Source organism: Rutidosis leptorrhynchoides, chromosome 6 (assembly GCF_046630445.1).
Source record: "Rutidosis leptorrhynchoides isolate AG116_Rl617_1_P2 chromosome 6, CSIRO_AGI_Rlap_v1, whole genome shotgun sequence".
NCBI classification, from domain to species: domain Eukaryota; kingdom Viridiplantae; phylum Streptophyta; class Magnoliopsida; order Asterales; family Asteraceae; genus Rutidosis; species Rutidosis leptorrhynchoides.
This window is the reverse complement of record NC_092338.1, coordinates 212,207,878-212,226,799: the sequence shown is the minus strand read 5'-3', so window position 1 is coordinate 212,226,799 and position 18,922 is coordinate 212,207,878. Positions and strand designations below refer to the sequence as shown.

Sequence of the window (18,922 nt, the reverse complement as noted above, 5' to 3'; positions counted from 1 at the left end):
CAACAACACAATAATTAAATCTTAAAGTTATCATGTTTGTGCTTTAGTTTGATATGTGTTTTGCTTGTCACTTGTCACTTTTCAGATCATTTTCTATACATAACTAGTTTATCTCTATAGAATCTATACATAATTCACAAAACATACTGTCCATAATGGTTGAACACTTGAACCCTACCACATTTGTTTTCTTGACCGATGAAAAATCAAAGTTTGAACAACAGTTAAAAATTGAACCCAACAAAAATTCATAACCTGAACCACAGTAAGTAAACTAGTTTTATTAATTCTAGTAACATAACAAGAACAACATGCTGGGCATAAAGCTTTTATTAAATCTACTTATATATCATTTTTATGTCAATAACTAGTATACTTAAAGAATTCAGAAAACAAACACAACAAGAAGTAACATGAACAAGAACATCATTCAAAATTAAAGTAATGTACTTACAGAATTCATATTAGCAGTTCGTTTGTACAATTTATTTGCTGTTCTTTTAGTGTAACGAATTCTTGCAAATTAAAATAGAAGATAACGTAATTAAAACACTGAAGATTGAAATCAAAATTGAATTAGAATCGAACATGCATATAAAAATTAAATCAAACAATTCGATTGGGGAACTCACCAGACATCTTACTTGTTGTACGATTTAGAAATTAGGTTATACAAATTGAATGGATTGGGTTTTGTTGCAGATTGAACAATTACGGGGTCTTGTTATATTTATTAGGGTTCAAAGAATGTCGATGGTGATCGATGAGTAATTGGGATTTGGAAGTTCGGAATTGGGGTTCAAGTACAGAATGTTGATGAGTAATGTCGATGTTGATACAGATGAATTATGTTATTAATTAAATACAGATGATAATAATTAAATACTTATAAATTATGATATTATATTTTACTTATGTTATTATATATATATATATATATATATATATATATATATATATATATATATATATATATATATATATATATATATATATATACTTATACTTATAAATTATAATAATAATTAAATACATCATAGTTGTTGATTAATTTGTATTAATCCTTTAATTTTCTGATTTTTATACAGATGGATCGGATTGATCGGACTAAATGGATGTACGACATAGGACGGACTAGCACCGACTATCTGAAACGGCTTGATGAATTTATAACTATTGCGGAGACTGATCAATTAAATAAAGGAAGCAATGTAATCATTTGTCCTTGTAAAAAATGTATGAATGGGAAGTCCTTCAAGGATTCTACCGATATCAGAAATCATCTTATAATAAACGGATTTATGAGAGGGTACACGTGTTGGTCTTATCACGGTGAATCATTAACCGAACATAACCCAGGCTCTTCAGATTCCAATCAATTAAACGACGAAGATTCATACATTAGTGATAACGATAATTTTGAGGCCATGTTTGAGGATATTGAGGATAATGTTGACGAAAAGTATCATGAGAAATTTGAACAACTTAGAGTTGACTCTGAAAAACCGTTATACAACGGTTGTATGAAATTTTCAAAACTTTCTGCCGTGATAAAACTATTAAATCTAAAAGCAAACAATGGTTGGAGTGACACAAGTTTCACTAGCTTGTTAGAATTGTTGCATAAAATGCTCCCCGAAGATAATGAGTTGACGGTTTCAACATACTATGCCAAGAAATTGATGTGCCCGATGGGATTGGAAATACAAAGAATACATGCATGTCCAAATGATTGTATGTTATACAGGAATGAAAATGAAAACCTTCATGAGTGTAAGGTATGTAGTATATCTAGGTATAAATGTGGAAAACCAACTGATGAAGACAGTGATGAAAATGGACCTCCTGCAAGAGTATTGTGGTATTTCCCTATCATACCAAGATTGAAGAGGTTATTTGCGAATGCCAAAACTGCAAAATTATTATGTTGGCATGCGGAAGAGCGTAAAAAGGATGAAAAAATAAGTCATGTGGCCGATTCAGTTCAATGGAGAACTATTGATAACGAATTTGAAGACTTTGGGAATGAGATACGAAATATTAGGTTGCGACTTAGTTCAGATGGAATGAATCCTTTCGGAGATTTGAGTAGCGGTCATAGCACGTGGCCTGTTTTGTTATGCATTTACAACCTTCCATCTTGGCTATGTATGAAACGAAAACACATAATGCTATCCCTTTTAACTCAAGGCCCAAAACAACTTGGAAATGACATTGATGTTTATTTGACGCCGTTGATTGATGACTTAAAGTTACTATGGGATACCGGTGTACAAGTCTATGATTCATACAAGAAAGAGTACTTCCATCTACGGGCAATGCTTTTTTGCACCATTAACAATTTTTCAGCGTATGGTAATTTGTCTGGATATACTACGAAAGGGGAAAAGGCATGTCCTATTTGTGAGAAAAATACTCACTCAATATGGTTGAAAAATTGTAGGAAACCAGCATTTATGGGACATAGAAGAGAGCTCGCTGTGAATCACGCTTATCGCTCCAAAAAAGACTTATTTGATGGTACTGTAGAGAAAATCATTCTACCGCCACGATCAGATGGAAAAACTATTTTCAAAATGGTTAAGAAGCTAAAAGTTGTGTTGGAAAAAATCGATAATGGTCCGCCGAAAGGGATGTGGAAAAAAAAATCCATATTTTGGGAATTACCATATTGGAAGCATTTGTGCGTCCGACATTGTGTAGATGTTATGCATATCGAGAAAAATGTTTGTGAAAGTTTGATGGGGTTACTGTTGAACATTCCTGGAAAAACAAAAGACGGAATTAAGGTTCGAAAGGACATGGAACTAATGAATATCAGACCTGAGTTAACACCTAAACCAATACCAGGAAGGATCACCAAGTTTCTTCCCCCAGCTTGTTACACCATGTCAAAGGACGAGAAAACTAAATTTTGCGAATGTTTATATGATGTTAAGGTTCCATCAGGTTATTCGTCTAATATTAGGAAATTAGTTTTGATGAAAGATTTGAAGTTATCCGGTATGAAGTCACATGACTGCCACGTACTAATGACTCAGATGATTCCTATTGCAATTCGTGGAATTTTACCTGACCGCATACGACACACAATAACAAAACTATGCTTATTTTTTAACATGATTCATTCGAAGGTGATTGATCCTGAGGTATTGAATGAATATCAAAGAGATATTATACTCACTCTTTGTAAACTTGAGATGTATTTTCCACCTTCTTTCTTTGATGTCATGGTTCACTTGGTTTCTCACATTGTCTGAGAAATCAGGGAATCTGGTCCAGTTTTCTTACGTTACATGTATCCATTCGAAAGATATATGAGTATCTTAAAAGGGTATGTAAGGAACCACAATCGACCAGAAGGTAGTATCGTCGAAGGATATGCTTCCGAAGAGGTCATCGACTTCTACACAGACTATATGGATGGGATCAAAAATGTCGGGATTCCATTAAGTCGACATGAAGGTAGACTATCTGGCCAAGGGACAATTGGGCGTGATTTGGGGTATCCAAAAAATGTTGGCGATATACATGACGCACATTTTACTGTGTTACAACACACTACAGCTATTGATCCGTACATACAGGAGCACGAGTCGTGCTTGAAACGGGAGAACCGTCAATGGAATGCAAAATGGTTGGCTAAAGAACACAAAGACAAATTTTCAGAATGGTTGAAAGATAAAGTTAGGAGCACACTTCCACATGTTGATAAAACAGTACAGGTTTTAGCATTCGGTCCCAGACAAGTGATAAGATATCAAGGCTATGAGATTAATGGGTATACATTTCACACCAAAACACAAGATGATAAGGGTAGGACACAAAATAGCGGAGTGACGATCATAGCCTCTTAGACTGAAGTAACCATTGTCAATCGTGAAGAAAGATTAAGGATCGCTAAAAACTCATATTACGGTGTCATTGAAGAAATATGGGAATTAGAATACGGCGGTTCGGTCTTTGCACCCTTGTTTAGGTGTAAGTAGGCTGATAATCAAAAAGGAGTTAAAATTGATGAAGATGGTTTTACGACAGTAAATCTATCCAATAATGGTTATCCGACAGAACCATTTGTTTTAGCAACACTAGTTACCCAAGTATTTTATATTGAAGACCCGAAGGAAAGCAGGTGGCACGTGGTACAATTCAGAAAATGACAGATTGTTGGTGTTGAAGATGTTGTCGATGAGGAAGAATACGACCAATTTGACGAGTTATCTCCCTTTTCAGTCGGTGTTGCACCTATGAATGAAGTTAATGAAAATGATACAATTTATTTCAGAGAAGACCACCGTGAGGGAGACGAGGTCCAAGATACATAAAATTTTATTATTGATATTTTTATTATGAAGTTGTAGGTATTTTTTAATTATTGAATTTATATTTTTTAAATTTTTTATACACACAATGTTTATTGCGTTAATATTTAATACTTATTGATATTATTTTTATAGAGTAAGCTTTTATTATTATTTCAATGAAATCTATTATTATTATTATTTTTAATAATATTAGTATTGTTTCTTAATCATGTAATTAAACCAATTAACATTGAAATTACGATTGGTAATTGTTGCCCGCTAAATAATTCATCATCGACCGCCAAATTATTATAATCTATTCAAATAATCCAAATCTAATACATGATTACACAAAAACCAGCTCAGGTCAACTTTCTTCTCGTAACCGCCATAGAACAACACGACTTCAACCCTAATATCCCAAGCTTCGATCGAAAACCCCTAAATTATTTACTACAATACTCGGATGCTTCAACATATTTGAATTCTTAATTAAACCATGCGAATTCTTCATTAACCTATTTCCTGCTTCAATTCGAACCAACTGCATAAAATCGACAATATCTACTTCAATCATTTATCATGGTACGTGTATTAATTGCTTATAGTATTGTGATTATATTATGAATTATGAATTATGAATACTGTGTCTGTATGAAATGATGATTTATGAATATTGTGTCTGTACAGAATTATGGTTTTGTACAGAATTATGAATTATGAGTTTTGTGTCTGTATAGAATTGAAAATGTTAGTTATGTTACATTTGTATTTACTAATGTGTATGGTGTACAGAATCAAAACAATAACATTGCAATTGATATGGGTGTTGTTGTCCAATAACCACAAAGGAATAACAAGACAAAGAGAGGTGTTAACAAACTAAAAACACCAGTTGTTCCGATTAAGATAGAGTTTAACAATTTCGGGGAAGCCATTGGAGAAAATCAAAAGATTTTTTCCACTAATATAGGTGTTATAACTAGGCGAAGGATTGATTATCTTGTAGATGATTGGAAACTAATACCTAAAAAGGAGAAAGATGCATTATGGTTAGAAATCAAGGTAACTAATTAGTAATTTTAGCGTATGTATTCGTTATTTATTTCTGTATCAACTAAGTTTAATTCAACAGGAAACACATTTCATCCGAGATGAGTTTGCAAAGATAAAAACACTTCATCATTGCACCGGGGCATTTAAGAGATTTAGGTACAAGTTACGCAAGTATATGGATGAAAATCTGCTTCCTTATGAAGAAGTTGAAGATTATTTTTTCATTACCCCGGATAAATGGAGAACGTTTTGTGAACGAGAAAACACAAAAGCAAAAAGGGTTAGTTTTATTCATTGAACGTCTAATGGTTTTGTATTTAGATTGTGCTATTTTACCTGATATGTTCTGTAATCATATGTAACATGTTAAGGAACTTCGAGAAAAAGGGAGGAAAAACGTGTTGAAACAAAATAAAGATGATTATGCCCGTGTTGGTCGGTCTGGATATCGTGGCAATGAAAAAAATGGGAGCTGGAAAAAATGATCCTAACAAGCGTACGATATACCATGATATCAGTAATCCCGCTGCGAGGAATTATGTTTTGGGCAGGATGAGGCCAGATAAAGAAGTAAAGACGAAATCTCCCGCGACAAATTCGTCGCGTATAGATAAAATTGTATTAGAATTTAATTTGTATTAATTTATATTCTTATAATTAAGTATTTAAAATACTTGTATGACATAAACTTGTTTTGTTTATTTGTTTCAGGTTAGGACGGATAAAGCGGGTGGGGATGCGTTGTTAGAACATGTAGGGAAAGAACATGGAGGTAGAACTAGGGGTCTTAGTAGCATGCTAGGCTATAGCACGGGCCTACAACGAAAAATACAAAAGGTAGAATAAGTATTTACAGTGGAAAATATAAAGGCAATAGTAGACGAGCGTATAGACGAGCGTATAGAAGAGCGTAAAACAAAAGAAAATTCCAGTTCACATGCTGACTCAGAGATACAGATGCCACTAATGGACGCATAAGTAGTAGATGAACAAGTGATGTTGCATGATGAGGTAGTTGATAACAATCAAGATCTAGAAGAACAAATGAGAGTTGAGGAAATGCGTAGAGAGGATGAAAGGCAGATAGAGGAGGAAAAACGGGGGCGTAGGAAAGGCGTAGAGAGGAGGACAGGCGGATAGAGGTACAAAAGAGTAGGGAGGAGGAAAGGCGTATAGAGGAGGAACAAAGGATACAGGTTGAATAGCGAAGAGTGGTTGAACAGCAAAGGGTGATGAAACAACATAATGTGGAGGGACTAGCCATGCAAAATCAAGGGTCTCGTGAATCGAGGATCCGGGCGAAATACAAATCGCTGTTAAATTTGCAAACCACACAGGTAATTGGCAGTTTTTCATTCACTTAAAATTGGATTATAAACTAATAAATACATTTCTTGTTTTGTTGTTGTTTTTAGGAGCCGGTGGTAGTCTACTTATTTGACCCGGATCGTATAAACCATATTGTATGTGCGTTGGGTACGATATACCCAACCAACAAAGATACAGAATTAGATGGGGAAAAAGTGTTACCTTTTTACATGAAGGTTAAAATAACAAAAATCATTAAGGGTTACATGTCCACGAGAATTCCAATACCGCTAAAAGGCGTTTCAAAAGATTCGAAGAAGGAGATCTTAAAGGATGTCGTAGGACTACATGTTCAATGGCCTGTTATGAAAATGGCTCCCTTCGATCGTACTGTGCAAGAAAGTAATGGGAAAATACCAGGGTTGACACCACAATCAGTGATTGAATTGCAACAAATAAAGGTTATTGTTTTTACTCTCAATTATTGTAAAAAAAATTTTTCTCATTATTCTTCTATCTGATACATAACTTTATACTTTTAACTGTAATTGTAATTTTTCCTTATTCATGTTCACTATAGACGCATACAAAAATCATGTTGCTGAATCCCAAAAGTACAGAACCTGTACCGTGAGCTAGGGGGATTTTGTAGGAACCGACCATACCCTAATACATGGACAACGTATGTTACCAGGATACATGAAGGTGTCAGTAAAACATGTCTTGCCTTGCTATGAATATGTGTTGCTTCCAATACCAGATAAAGATTTTGAGATTAATACATTGAAGGAAGCTGTAGGGGCTTTCATACCATGGCCTGTCTTGAGAATGCGTCTGTTAAATAAAAAGGTACCTACATAATTGCTTATTTTTAGAATTTCCTAAAATGATAAATCACTATACAACAGTAACTACAAAATTAGTGTGATTAGTAACTATTTTTTAATGTAAATATTATATTTGTTAACAGGAGTGTGAAACAAAATCAAACACTGGTGAATTGCAAAAAAAAATGATAAAAATGTTGCTCCAAGTAATAAGCAGATGGATATAATTGCTGCTCCTATTAGTAAGCAGGTATATGTTCAACGAAGTACTCACCATATATAATTTAACTTACAAAATTATATTAATATATAAAAAAATTTTGATGATGTGGTGTTCAGGTTGTTGCAACTAACCAACCAATAACATATTTACAAAAAAAGAAAAAACAAGATGTGCTTACCCAGCTGATCATATTGGAGAATGCCATACCCGACAGACCAATTGTACAAGAAGTGTATACTAGATGGATGACTATAGAAGATCCTACATCCGGATGTACACTTAATACCCATCCTGGTGTGTTTGCAGGCGTAACAGGTAATTTGGTAACTACGATTGATGTTGATGACATCATGACATTTTGGAAAAAGGGTTAGTTGGATTGCAGCATTATATTTTCCTTCATGATGTAAGTACATTTATGTTATCTTTTGCACATTTTTTCATATTCATATATGTTACATTGATAGTAACATGTTTTCATATGTATCATATTTTACTTATGCACATGTTTGACCATAGTTTAAGTTGAACGGTAACATCATTTGGCCTTTTACTTCATATTTGTTAGGGGTCTACACAACTTTATGAGAATAGCCTTTACCAAACCATATGGGTTAATTAACCCTTATTCGACCCAAGGCAAATTGATAGACTACTTGAAGAATGCCTTCAAATCCACTTATGATTATTTCTTCACACCATATGTTCAGAAGTATGTAAATCTTCAAATTATATCATTACTAATATATATAACAATGCTTATATATATTTTTTCTTCTAAATGAACGTTGTTTTTGTTTTTCTAGAGGCCACTGGGTGTTGTTTTTTGTATCGCTAAAAGAGAACAATGGAATTATACTTGATTCACTGAATAGGAAACAACAGAAGACGATAAATAATTATCTACTCGTAGATTGTATAAATTAGTAAGACGGCTTTGTTTATTTTAATTAATTGTTTATTTAAATAATATTTTAAATAACAGTATTCTGCATTAACTGTTAATTATTTGTATTTTTATCTAATTTTCAATAGGTCTAGGGGTCCTTTGAAATGGGAAGTAGTCAAGGTTTGTACAAACATCTATAGTCTTATGTTAATGTTGAGGTTCATATGTTTATGTTAATGTTATTGTATACGTTTTGCATGTTAAACGCATTTGCAATTGTCATGCAGTGCAATCAACAACTAGGCAGTTGGGAGTGCGATTACTATGTCCTCAGTTGGATGTATTCGATCGCAAGTGGTGGTATAAAGAGAGAATTTCGTATTGACGAAGTAAGTTGTTGGTATTGTGAAAAATTACTAAATTATTTCTGTTTGTATATTTTTAAATAAAACTTATACTTTATTATATATGTTAATATAAATTATATAATAAAGTATATATTGGGAATCTATTTGAAATCTACAGCTTTCGTGGGATGAACGTTGCCTATCTACCATCGATCTAGACGATATTTTTGAAAGATGGCATTTGTGGAGTCCTTTTTGATCTCAACAAGGTATGTTATAATGGTTGTATAATTATAAGTTAAATTAACTGTTTGTATTACTATTTGCACTGATCAAGAATCATTTTGCATATCAAGTTTGCATTAATTAATGTCATATTTGGATGTTTATGTAGGCTTATAGCAGAATGACATACTTGGATGCTTACAAAATGGGCAGAATGCTAGTTGGGCGTGATATATATTTGGTGCAAAGACCTTCGTTTTTTCTATGTTTAAATTATATTGACGATAGATGTATTTTGTATTACATTTTGTTAGATATAGGTACAAATCAAATACATTATGTCAATTGTATAGTTGAGTGTGGTGTAACAATTTTAATTTGTCTATCTGTAGAATGTTTATACATTTATTTATAATCATGTAATAATTTTTTCAGTTAAACCACTTTTACAGCACATTTTAATTGCCAGCAGAAACTTACCTAGCTAACACGTCTAATTGGTAACTTGCAAACATGTCTAATTGCTAACATGTCTATTTGCTAACACGTCTAATTGATAGTCTGTTGTATTTGGCATGAAATTTTGAATGGTAGTTGATATTAGCGGCTATTTAAAAATTTAAAAATTTAATATTATATTCTGATATTTAAAAAATTTGGGAAAAAAATGGCGGGCACAAGTTAATACGGGACACGACTAATTGGGTTTTAAAATTCATCAAGAACACGTCTAGTTCTTACTAACAACACGACTAATTACACTAACGGAACACGTCCAAATGGCTTTTGACCACGTCTATTTGAAGTAATGGAACACGTCTAACTGACATAACGGACCACGTCTAATTGAGATAACGGAACACATCTAACTACCTACCATCTAACCTCTGTTGAACACGTCTATTTGTTGAGATTCGACAGTCTATAGAAGTTTATTAGACTGGTGTAAGGAACCGGTGTAATTGGCAATATCAATTAGAGCTGTGCCATTTAGACGTGTCATTCAACACGTCTACATGGCCTTTTACACACGTCCAAATATCCCGTTCTGTAGTAGTGACATGATCGAGGAGTGCATGGAAGTCTTTATGGACAACTTCTTCGTCTTTAGAGACTCCTTTGATTCATGTCTTTCCAATCTTGAACGTATGCTAATTCGATGCGAGAAAGCCAATTTAGTCTTGAATTGGGAGAAATGCCATTTCATGGTGAAGGAAGGCATCGTTCTAGGCCATAAAATATCTCATTCGAGGATTGAGGTAGACCAAGCTAAAATCAAGGTCATATCTAAACTACCTGAACCGACGAGTGTTAAGGCCATTCGTAGTTTTCTTGGTCATGCGGGGTTTTATCGGCGATTTATAAACGACTTTCTAAAATCACTCGCCCCATGACCCGACTTTTTGAGAAGGATGTTCCATTTGATTTTAATGACGATTGTAAGAACACCTTCTCCATCCTGAAAACCAAGCTCACACAAGCTCCTATAATTGTATCGCCTGATTTCAGTTTTCCTTTCGATCTAATGTGTGACGCTAGTGATTATGCATTGGGAGACGTCTTAGGACAACACCATGATAATCATTTCCGTCCAATTTACTATGCAAGCAGGATGCTAACGGGAGCTCAGATTAATTATACCACAACTGAGAAAAAGCTCTTCGCGGTTGTCTTTGTGTTTGATAAATTCCGACCTTATTTGGTGTTGTCTAACCCCATTGTCTATACCGACCACTCGCCCCTTAAGTACCTCTTTGCTAAGCAACACACCAAGAAATGTCTCATTCGTTGGGTTCTTCTCCTACAAGAATTCAACATTGAGATTCGCGATAAAAAGGGGGCCGAGAACCTCGCTGCTGACCATCTTTCTCGACTTGAGAATCCTAATTTAGAAAAGGTCAATGAGTAGGATGTGAAAGATACGTTCCCTGATGAGTTTTTGATGTGGGTCGACAATGACCCACAACCTCCTTGGTTTGCGGATTTTACAAATTATCTAGCCTCGTGTGTTCTTCAGAAGGAGTTTTCTTATCAGCAAAAAAAAGAAATTCTTTGCGGATTTGAAATATTACTTTTAGGATCACCCTTATCTTTTTTGAGTTTGTACGGATCAACTGATTCGCCGGTGTGTTTACGGGAAAGAAGCTCAACAAATTCTTGAGCATTGTCATCATGGTCCCACCAGTGGTCACTTTGGACAAAGTCATACCGTTATGAAAGTCTTTGACTCGGGCTTTTATTGGCCCTCTATTATTAAGGATGCTCATACGTTTGTCCGCACTTGTGATGCATGAGAAAGAATGGGCACAATTACCAAACGTGATGAGATGCCACAAACCGGCATCCAAGTGTGTGAAGTTTCGATGTGTGGGGAATTGATTTTATGGGTCCCTTCCTAAGTTCCCACAAGTCCAAATCTATCTTAGTAGCAGTCGATTATGTGTCTAAATGGGCAGAGGCTAAAGCTCTACACACGAACGATGCTCGGGTCATGGTAAATTTCTTAAAGAATCTCTTCTCGCGCTTTGGAATTCCAAAGGCGCTCATTTCCGATCGTGGCACCCATTTTGCTAACAACTTTCTCGAAAAGGTGTTAAAGAAGTATGGTATTACTCATAGATTCTCCACAACTTATCACCCGCAAATGAGCGGGCAAGTGGAGAACACTAATCGTGCTTTAAAGCGTATCCTTGAAAAAACGGTGAATGACAACCCGAAGATATGGCAACGCAAATTAGATGGCGCGTTGTGGGCCTTTCGAACCACGTTTAAAACGACTATAAGGACCACACCGTTTCGATTGGTTTATGGAAAAGTGTGCCATCTTCAGGTAAAGGTGGAACATCGAGCATATAGGGCGTTGAAGAATTGTAATATAAACTTAGAGAAAGCGGGTGAAAGTCGGATGTTGCAACTAAATGAGTTGGATGAGTTGAGGTTAGATGCATATGAGAGTTCGGTCTCATAAAAAATGAAATGCTGGCGTGATGCCCATTTAAAAGATAAGAAGGAGTTTGCTCCGAGGGATAAGATTCTTGTTTTCAATTCGCGTTTTAAATTTTCCCCCAAAAAGTTGAAGTCCCGTTGGACTGGACCTTATGAGGTGAAGAATGCGTTCCCGACAGGTTATGTTGAGTTAATCAGGAATGGGAACACGTCTAAGGTGAATGGTCATCGTTTAAAACTCTATTATGATGGAGTTGAGGCTAATTATGATGACATCACCTTGTACCCAAAAAGCAAACTAGTGCGGGTACGAGTCGCATGATAGACACTTTAATAAATTGTCACATTTGTAAATTTTTGTTCATTTAGGATTGTATGTTAGATTTTATTTTCATGTTAGTTTCTTATATGTTTCATGCATTTTAAAACTATAAAAACCCATAAAAATGATAAAATATGAAAAAAGGGCTGAATCGCGGCTGAAACTATGGGTATTGCGACTGCGATATTTCAACAGAAGTTGTATTTCCAGGTACAAGCTCGATCGCGACGGGATACTACGAATCGCGACCGCGATTTGGGTTTCACCAAAAACTGGTTCCAGATACAAGTGCATCGCTACCAGATACCCTGATCGCGACCGCGATTCAACCCTCGGCCAAAATTTTACTTACCTTTTATTTGGGTTTTGATTTTTACTTAACACACACACATACACGAACCGGCTATTTGCTCTCACACACACAAACCCTAATCGAATTTTACATCTAATTACCTTCAAATCCATCATTAATCATGCCCCCTAAGACCAATGTGATGATTTAAACATTCTTTTTACAGATAATCTCTTCTAATTTTGAATTTTAATTAGGTGTTCATGTAGGTTTTGTTGAAATTAAGTATGGGGGTTTTAATTGTGTTGATTTAAGCTGATTTTGTTGTTTATTATGATTCTCTAACATGCTTATTACTAGATTCACATGCTAATTGATCTTACATTGCTAGTTTTCATTCTAGGGTTCTTGAGTATGTGAAAATTAGGGTTTTTTATTTTGATGCTTAATTTCCATGATTAAGGTGTTAGTGATGATAGTTAATGAGTTTGTTAGTGGTTAATTGTCATGAATCATTCAATTGCTTGATTTTTAAATTTAGGGTTTATGTAAATTTGGGATTTTTGGTTTAGTTGACTGAGTTTGACTCAGTTTGATTTTTGAATTGAGTTTGATTGTGAGAATGTAACATGCCAAGCTTCTTGTGTTATTGCTTTATTTTGTTATGATTATAATTGCATGAAAGCTTTTCTTGGCATTGTGGAAGTATGATGTAATATGTTTATGAGATGATGAGGTTTTGTTATACGAGTTTTCTGAATATGAAGGATACTTGTCAAACATGAAAACGAATGTGAAAGTTGAACTTGTGATCTTGTTTTTGAATAACGCTAACATATTTCTTTCATATTTGGTTTTTTTGTATGTTGGCTATTTTGTAGGGAACTAAGAGACTAAGTGCTTCACAATCTGCACTTATGAAACCAATTCATCCGCGTGCTCATAAGCTTCCTAAGGATTTACATCCTTACTTAGTTTGGAATCGTACTCATGAAAATTATACAGAATGGATGGATGTGTTAATCGAGATTGAGGATCGAAATTTTATTGCTACCCGTTATCCTGATTGGGAACCTCTCGAGGAAGTTGGTTTAGCCGATGAGGTTCAAGATGTAGTGACCCGAACTTTTCCATGATTATCCCATGATTATATATTAAATGAAATTGATATTTACATGATTAAATGTTTCCAACATGTTAAGCAATCAAACTTGTTAAGACTTGATTATTTGAAATGAGCCTTATATAGACAATTGACCACCCAAGTTGACCGGCGATTTACGAATGTTAAAACTTGTAAAAAAGTATATGATGATATATATATATATATGGATATGTATATAGCTAACATGATATTATGAAAAGTATGTATCTCACTAGGTATATTAACAATGAGTTATATACATAAAATGAGACTATTAAATTATGAAACTCGAAACGATATATGTAACGATTATCGTTGTAACGACATTTTAATGTATATATATCATATTAAGATATATTCATTATTGGTGATCTGTGTCACCAATATGATTTAAGTGTAATGGGATTAATTTGTTAACCAAAATAACTTTGATAAATATCGAACAAGTTTGGGAAAGTGTGGAGTGCACATTTGTTTGAACTTATCTTGATTATGACGGGGGTTCAGGGGCAGCGCCCCCGATAGCAGGGTCCAAGGGGTGGCAACCCCTGGCGGGATCCAAGGGGCAGATATTTATCAAAAACAACACTTAAAGCTTTCAACAACATTAAATGAGATCGTTAATATCGCTTTATTAAAAATGTGTTAAAATTTGATTTAAAGCTTTCAACAACATTAAATGAGATCGTTAACTTAAAGCTTTCAAAAACAACACTTACATGTAACGACTAACGATGACTTAATGACTCAGTTAAAATGAATATACATATAGTGTATTAAGATGTATTAGTACACTTTTGAAAGACTTCAAGACACATATCAAAGTTCTAATGACCCGTCCTAATACATCTGGACGAATACATTACATTTGGTTACATCGCGAGGTACTTGACCTCTATATGATACATTTTACAAACATTGCATTCGTTTTTGAAAAGACAATCTTTCATTACATAGAAAGTTGATGGCATGCATACCATTTCATAATATATCCAACTATAATTGACTTAATAATAATCTTGATGAACTCAACGACTCGAATGCAACGTCTTTTGAAATATGTCATGAATGACTCCAAGTAATATCTCTAAAATGAGCAAAGGCACAGCGGAAGATTTCTTTAATACTTGAGAATAAACATGCTTAAAAGTATCAACCAAAAGGTTGGTGAGTTCATTAGTTTATTATAATCAATTATTTCCATAATTTTAATAGACCACAAGATTTCATATTTCCATTTCTCATAAACATCATGCATAAAAATCATTCATATGGATTGAACACCAGGTAACCGACATTAACAAGATGCATATAAGAATATCCCCTATCATTCCGAGACATCCATCGGACATGATAAAACAACATCGAAGTACTAAAGCATCCGCTACAACGGATGGGGTTTGTTGGGCTCAATAGATCTATCTTTAGGATTCGCGTTAATTAGTAGATTGGTTTACTAATTCTTAGGTTTCCAAGCAAAAAGGGGCATATTTGGCTTCGATCATTCAACCATAGAATGTAGTTTCGATTACTTGTGTCTATTTCGTAAAGCATTAATAAAACAGCGCATGTATTTTCAGTCCCAAAAATATATATTGCAAAAGCATTTAAAAAGGGAGTAATGAAACTAACAATACTGTATTTTGTAGTAAAAATACATATGACGACATTGAACAATGCAGGTGAAATGTCCCGTTCATATTGATTATAAACGTTCCATATTAATTGATTTCGTCGCGAGGTTTTGACCACTATATGAGACGTTTTTCAAAGACTGCATTCATTTTTAAAACAACCATAACCTTTATTTTATCGATAAAGGTTTAAAAAGCATTACGTAGATTATCAAATAATGATATTCTAAAATATACCGTTTACACACGACCATTACATAATGATTTACAATATGAATATATTACATCAAAATAAGTTTCTTGAATGCAGTTTTACATAATATCATACAAGCATGGACTCCAAATCTTGCCCTTATTTTAGTATACAACAGCGGAAGCTCTTAATAATCACCTGAGAATAAACATGCTTAAAACGTCAACAAAAATGTTGGTGAGTTATAGGTTTAACCTATATATTATCAAATCATAATAATAGACCACAAGATTTCATATTTCAATACATCCTAAACATAGAGATAAAAATTATTCATACGGTGAACACCTGGTAACCGACATTAACAAGATGCATTTAAGAATATCCCCCATCATTCCAGGACATCCATCGGACAAGATATAAAAACTCGAAGTACTAAAGCATCCGCTACAACGGATGGGGTTTGTTGGGCCCAATAGATCTATCTTTAAGATTCGCGTCAATTAGTAGACTGGTTTACTAATTCTTAGGTTACCAAGTAAAAGGGGCATATTCGGCTTCGATCGTTCAACCATAGAAAGTAGTTTCATGTACTTGTGTCTATTTTGTAAAACATTTATAAAGCTGCATGTATTCTCATCCCAAAAATATTAGATTTTAAAAGTGGGACTATAACTCACTTTCACAGATTTTTACTTCGTCGGAAAGTAAGACTTGGCCACTGGTCGTTTCTCGAACCTATAACAAATATGTACATATATATCAAAGTATGTTCAAAATATATTTACAATATTTCTAATACATTTTAATGTTTTAAGTTTACTAAGTCAGCTGTCCTCGTTAGTAACCTACAACAAGTTGTCCATAGTTAGATGTAAAGAAATAAATTGATATATATTATCTTGACTCAATCCACGACCCAGTGTATACATGTCTCAAGCTAGATCACAACTCAAAGTATATTTATTTTTGGAATCAACCTCAACCCTATATAGCTAACTCCAACATTACTGCATATAGAGTGTCTATGGTTGTTCCAAATAATATATATAGATGGGTCGATATGATATATCAAAATATTTGCATACGTGTCTATGGTATCCCAAGATTACATAATATATTAGAATATATATATTATACAATATAAGTTAGCTAGGATATGATTAATATAGATTTGTTACCAATTTTCACGTAGCTACAACAAGTAAAAATATCCAATCTTGTTTTACCCATAACTTCTTCGTTTTAAATCCGTTTTGAGTGAATCCAATTGCTATATTTTCATATTGAACTTAAGTTTATGAATCTATACAGAAAAAGTATAAGTTTATAGTCAGAAATATAGGTTAAAAGTCGTTTTTGTAAAGGTAGTCATTTCAGTCGAAAGAACGACGTCTATATGACCATTTTGGAAAATATACTTCCACTTTGAGTTTAATCATGATTTTTGGATATAGTTTCATGTTCATAAGAAAAATAATTTTCCCAAAAGAACAACTTTAAATCAAAGTTTATCATAGTTTTTAATTAACTAACCCAAAACAGCCCGCGGTGTTACTACGACGGCGTATATCCAGTTTTACGGTGTTTTTTCGTGCTTTCAGGTTTTAAATCATTAAGTTAGCATATCATATATATATAGAACATGTGTCTAGTTGATTTTAAAAGTCAAGTTAGAAGGATTAACTTTTGTTTGCGAACAAGTTTAGAATTAACTAAACTATGTTCTAGTGATTTCAAGTTTAAACCTTCGAATAAGGTAGTTTTATATATATGAATCGAATGATGTTATGAACATCATTACTACCTCAGGTTTTGTGGATAAACCTACTGGAAATGAGAAAAATAGATCTAGCTTCAAAGGATCATTAGATGGCTTGAAAGTTTTTGAAGCAGAATAATGACACGAAAACAAGTTCAAGTAAGATTTCCACTCGAAATAAGATTGTTATAGTTATAGAAATTGAATCAAAGTTTGAATATGAGTATTACGTTGTATTAGAAAGATATCTTACTATAAATAAGAAAGATTTCTTGAGGTTGGATGATCACTTTACAAGATTGGAAGTAAGCTAGCAAACTTGGAAGTATTCTTGATTTTATGAAACTAGAACTTATAGAATTTATGAAGAACACTTAGAACTTGAAGATAGAACTTGAGAGAGATCAATTTGAAGAAGAAAATTGAAGAATGAAAGTGTTTGTAGGTGTTTTTTGTCGTTGGTATATGGATTAGATATAAAGGATGTGTAATTTTGTTTACATGTAAATAAGTCATGAATGATTACTAATATTTTTGTAATTTTATGAGATATTTCATGCTAGTTGCCAAATGATGGTTTCCACATGTGTTAGGTGACTCACATGGGCTGCTAAGAGCTGATCATTGGAGTGTATATACTAATAGTACATACATCTAAAAGCTGTGTATTGTACGAGTACGAATACGGGTGCATACGAGTAGAATTATTGATGAAACTGAACGAAGATGTAATTGTAAGCATTTTTGTTAAGTATAAGTATTTTGATAAGTGTCTTGAACTCTTTCAAAAGTGTATGAATACATATTAAAACACTACATGTATATACATTTTAACTGAGTCGTTAAGTCATCGTTAGTCGTTACATGTAAATGTTGTTTTCAAACCTTTAGGTTAACGATCTTGTTAAATATCGTTAACCCATTATTTATTATATCTAAAGAGATATTAAATTATTACATTATCATGATATTATGATATATTAATATATCTTAGTATGATATATATACAGTTAAATGTTGCTACAACGATAATCGTTACATATATGTCTCGTTTCGAAATCATTAAGTTAGTAGTCTTGTTTTTACATATGTAGTTCATTGTTAATACACTTAATGACATGTTTAATTATCATTTATCATGATTAAAATAGTGTATCAATATCTTGATATGATTCATGTGTATTTAGTAAGACGTTGTTATAATGATAATCGTTATATATATCGTTTCGAGTTTCTTAATTCAAAAAAACTCAATTTTATGTATATAACTCATTGTTAAAATACCTAATGAGATACTTACTTATCATAATATCATGTTAACTATATATATAATCATATATATGTCATCATATAGTTTTTACAAGTTTTAACGTTCGTGAATCAAGGTCAACTTGGGTGGTCAATTGTTATGAAACCTATTTAAATTAATCAATTCTTAACAAGTTTGATT

The 18,922-nt window shown here is 33.4% G+C and overlaps 1 protein-coding gene across 1 annotated transcript in view; it reads left to right on the top strand.

Annotated features, from left to right (window-relative positions):
- Window positions 1–3,260, top strand: part of LOC139854381 (uncharacterized) — a 39,801-nt gene extending 36,541 nt beyond the window's left edge. Inside the window, exon 2 of the mRNA XM_071843688.1 lies at window positions 1,089–3,260. Within this exon, the coding sequence (XP_071699789.1) occupies window positions 1,089–3,260 (2,172 nt within the window). The remainder of the gene's footprint in view (window positions 1–1,088) is intronic.
- Window positions 3,261–18,922: the final 15,662 nt, after the last annotated feature.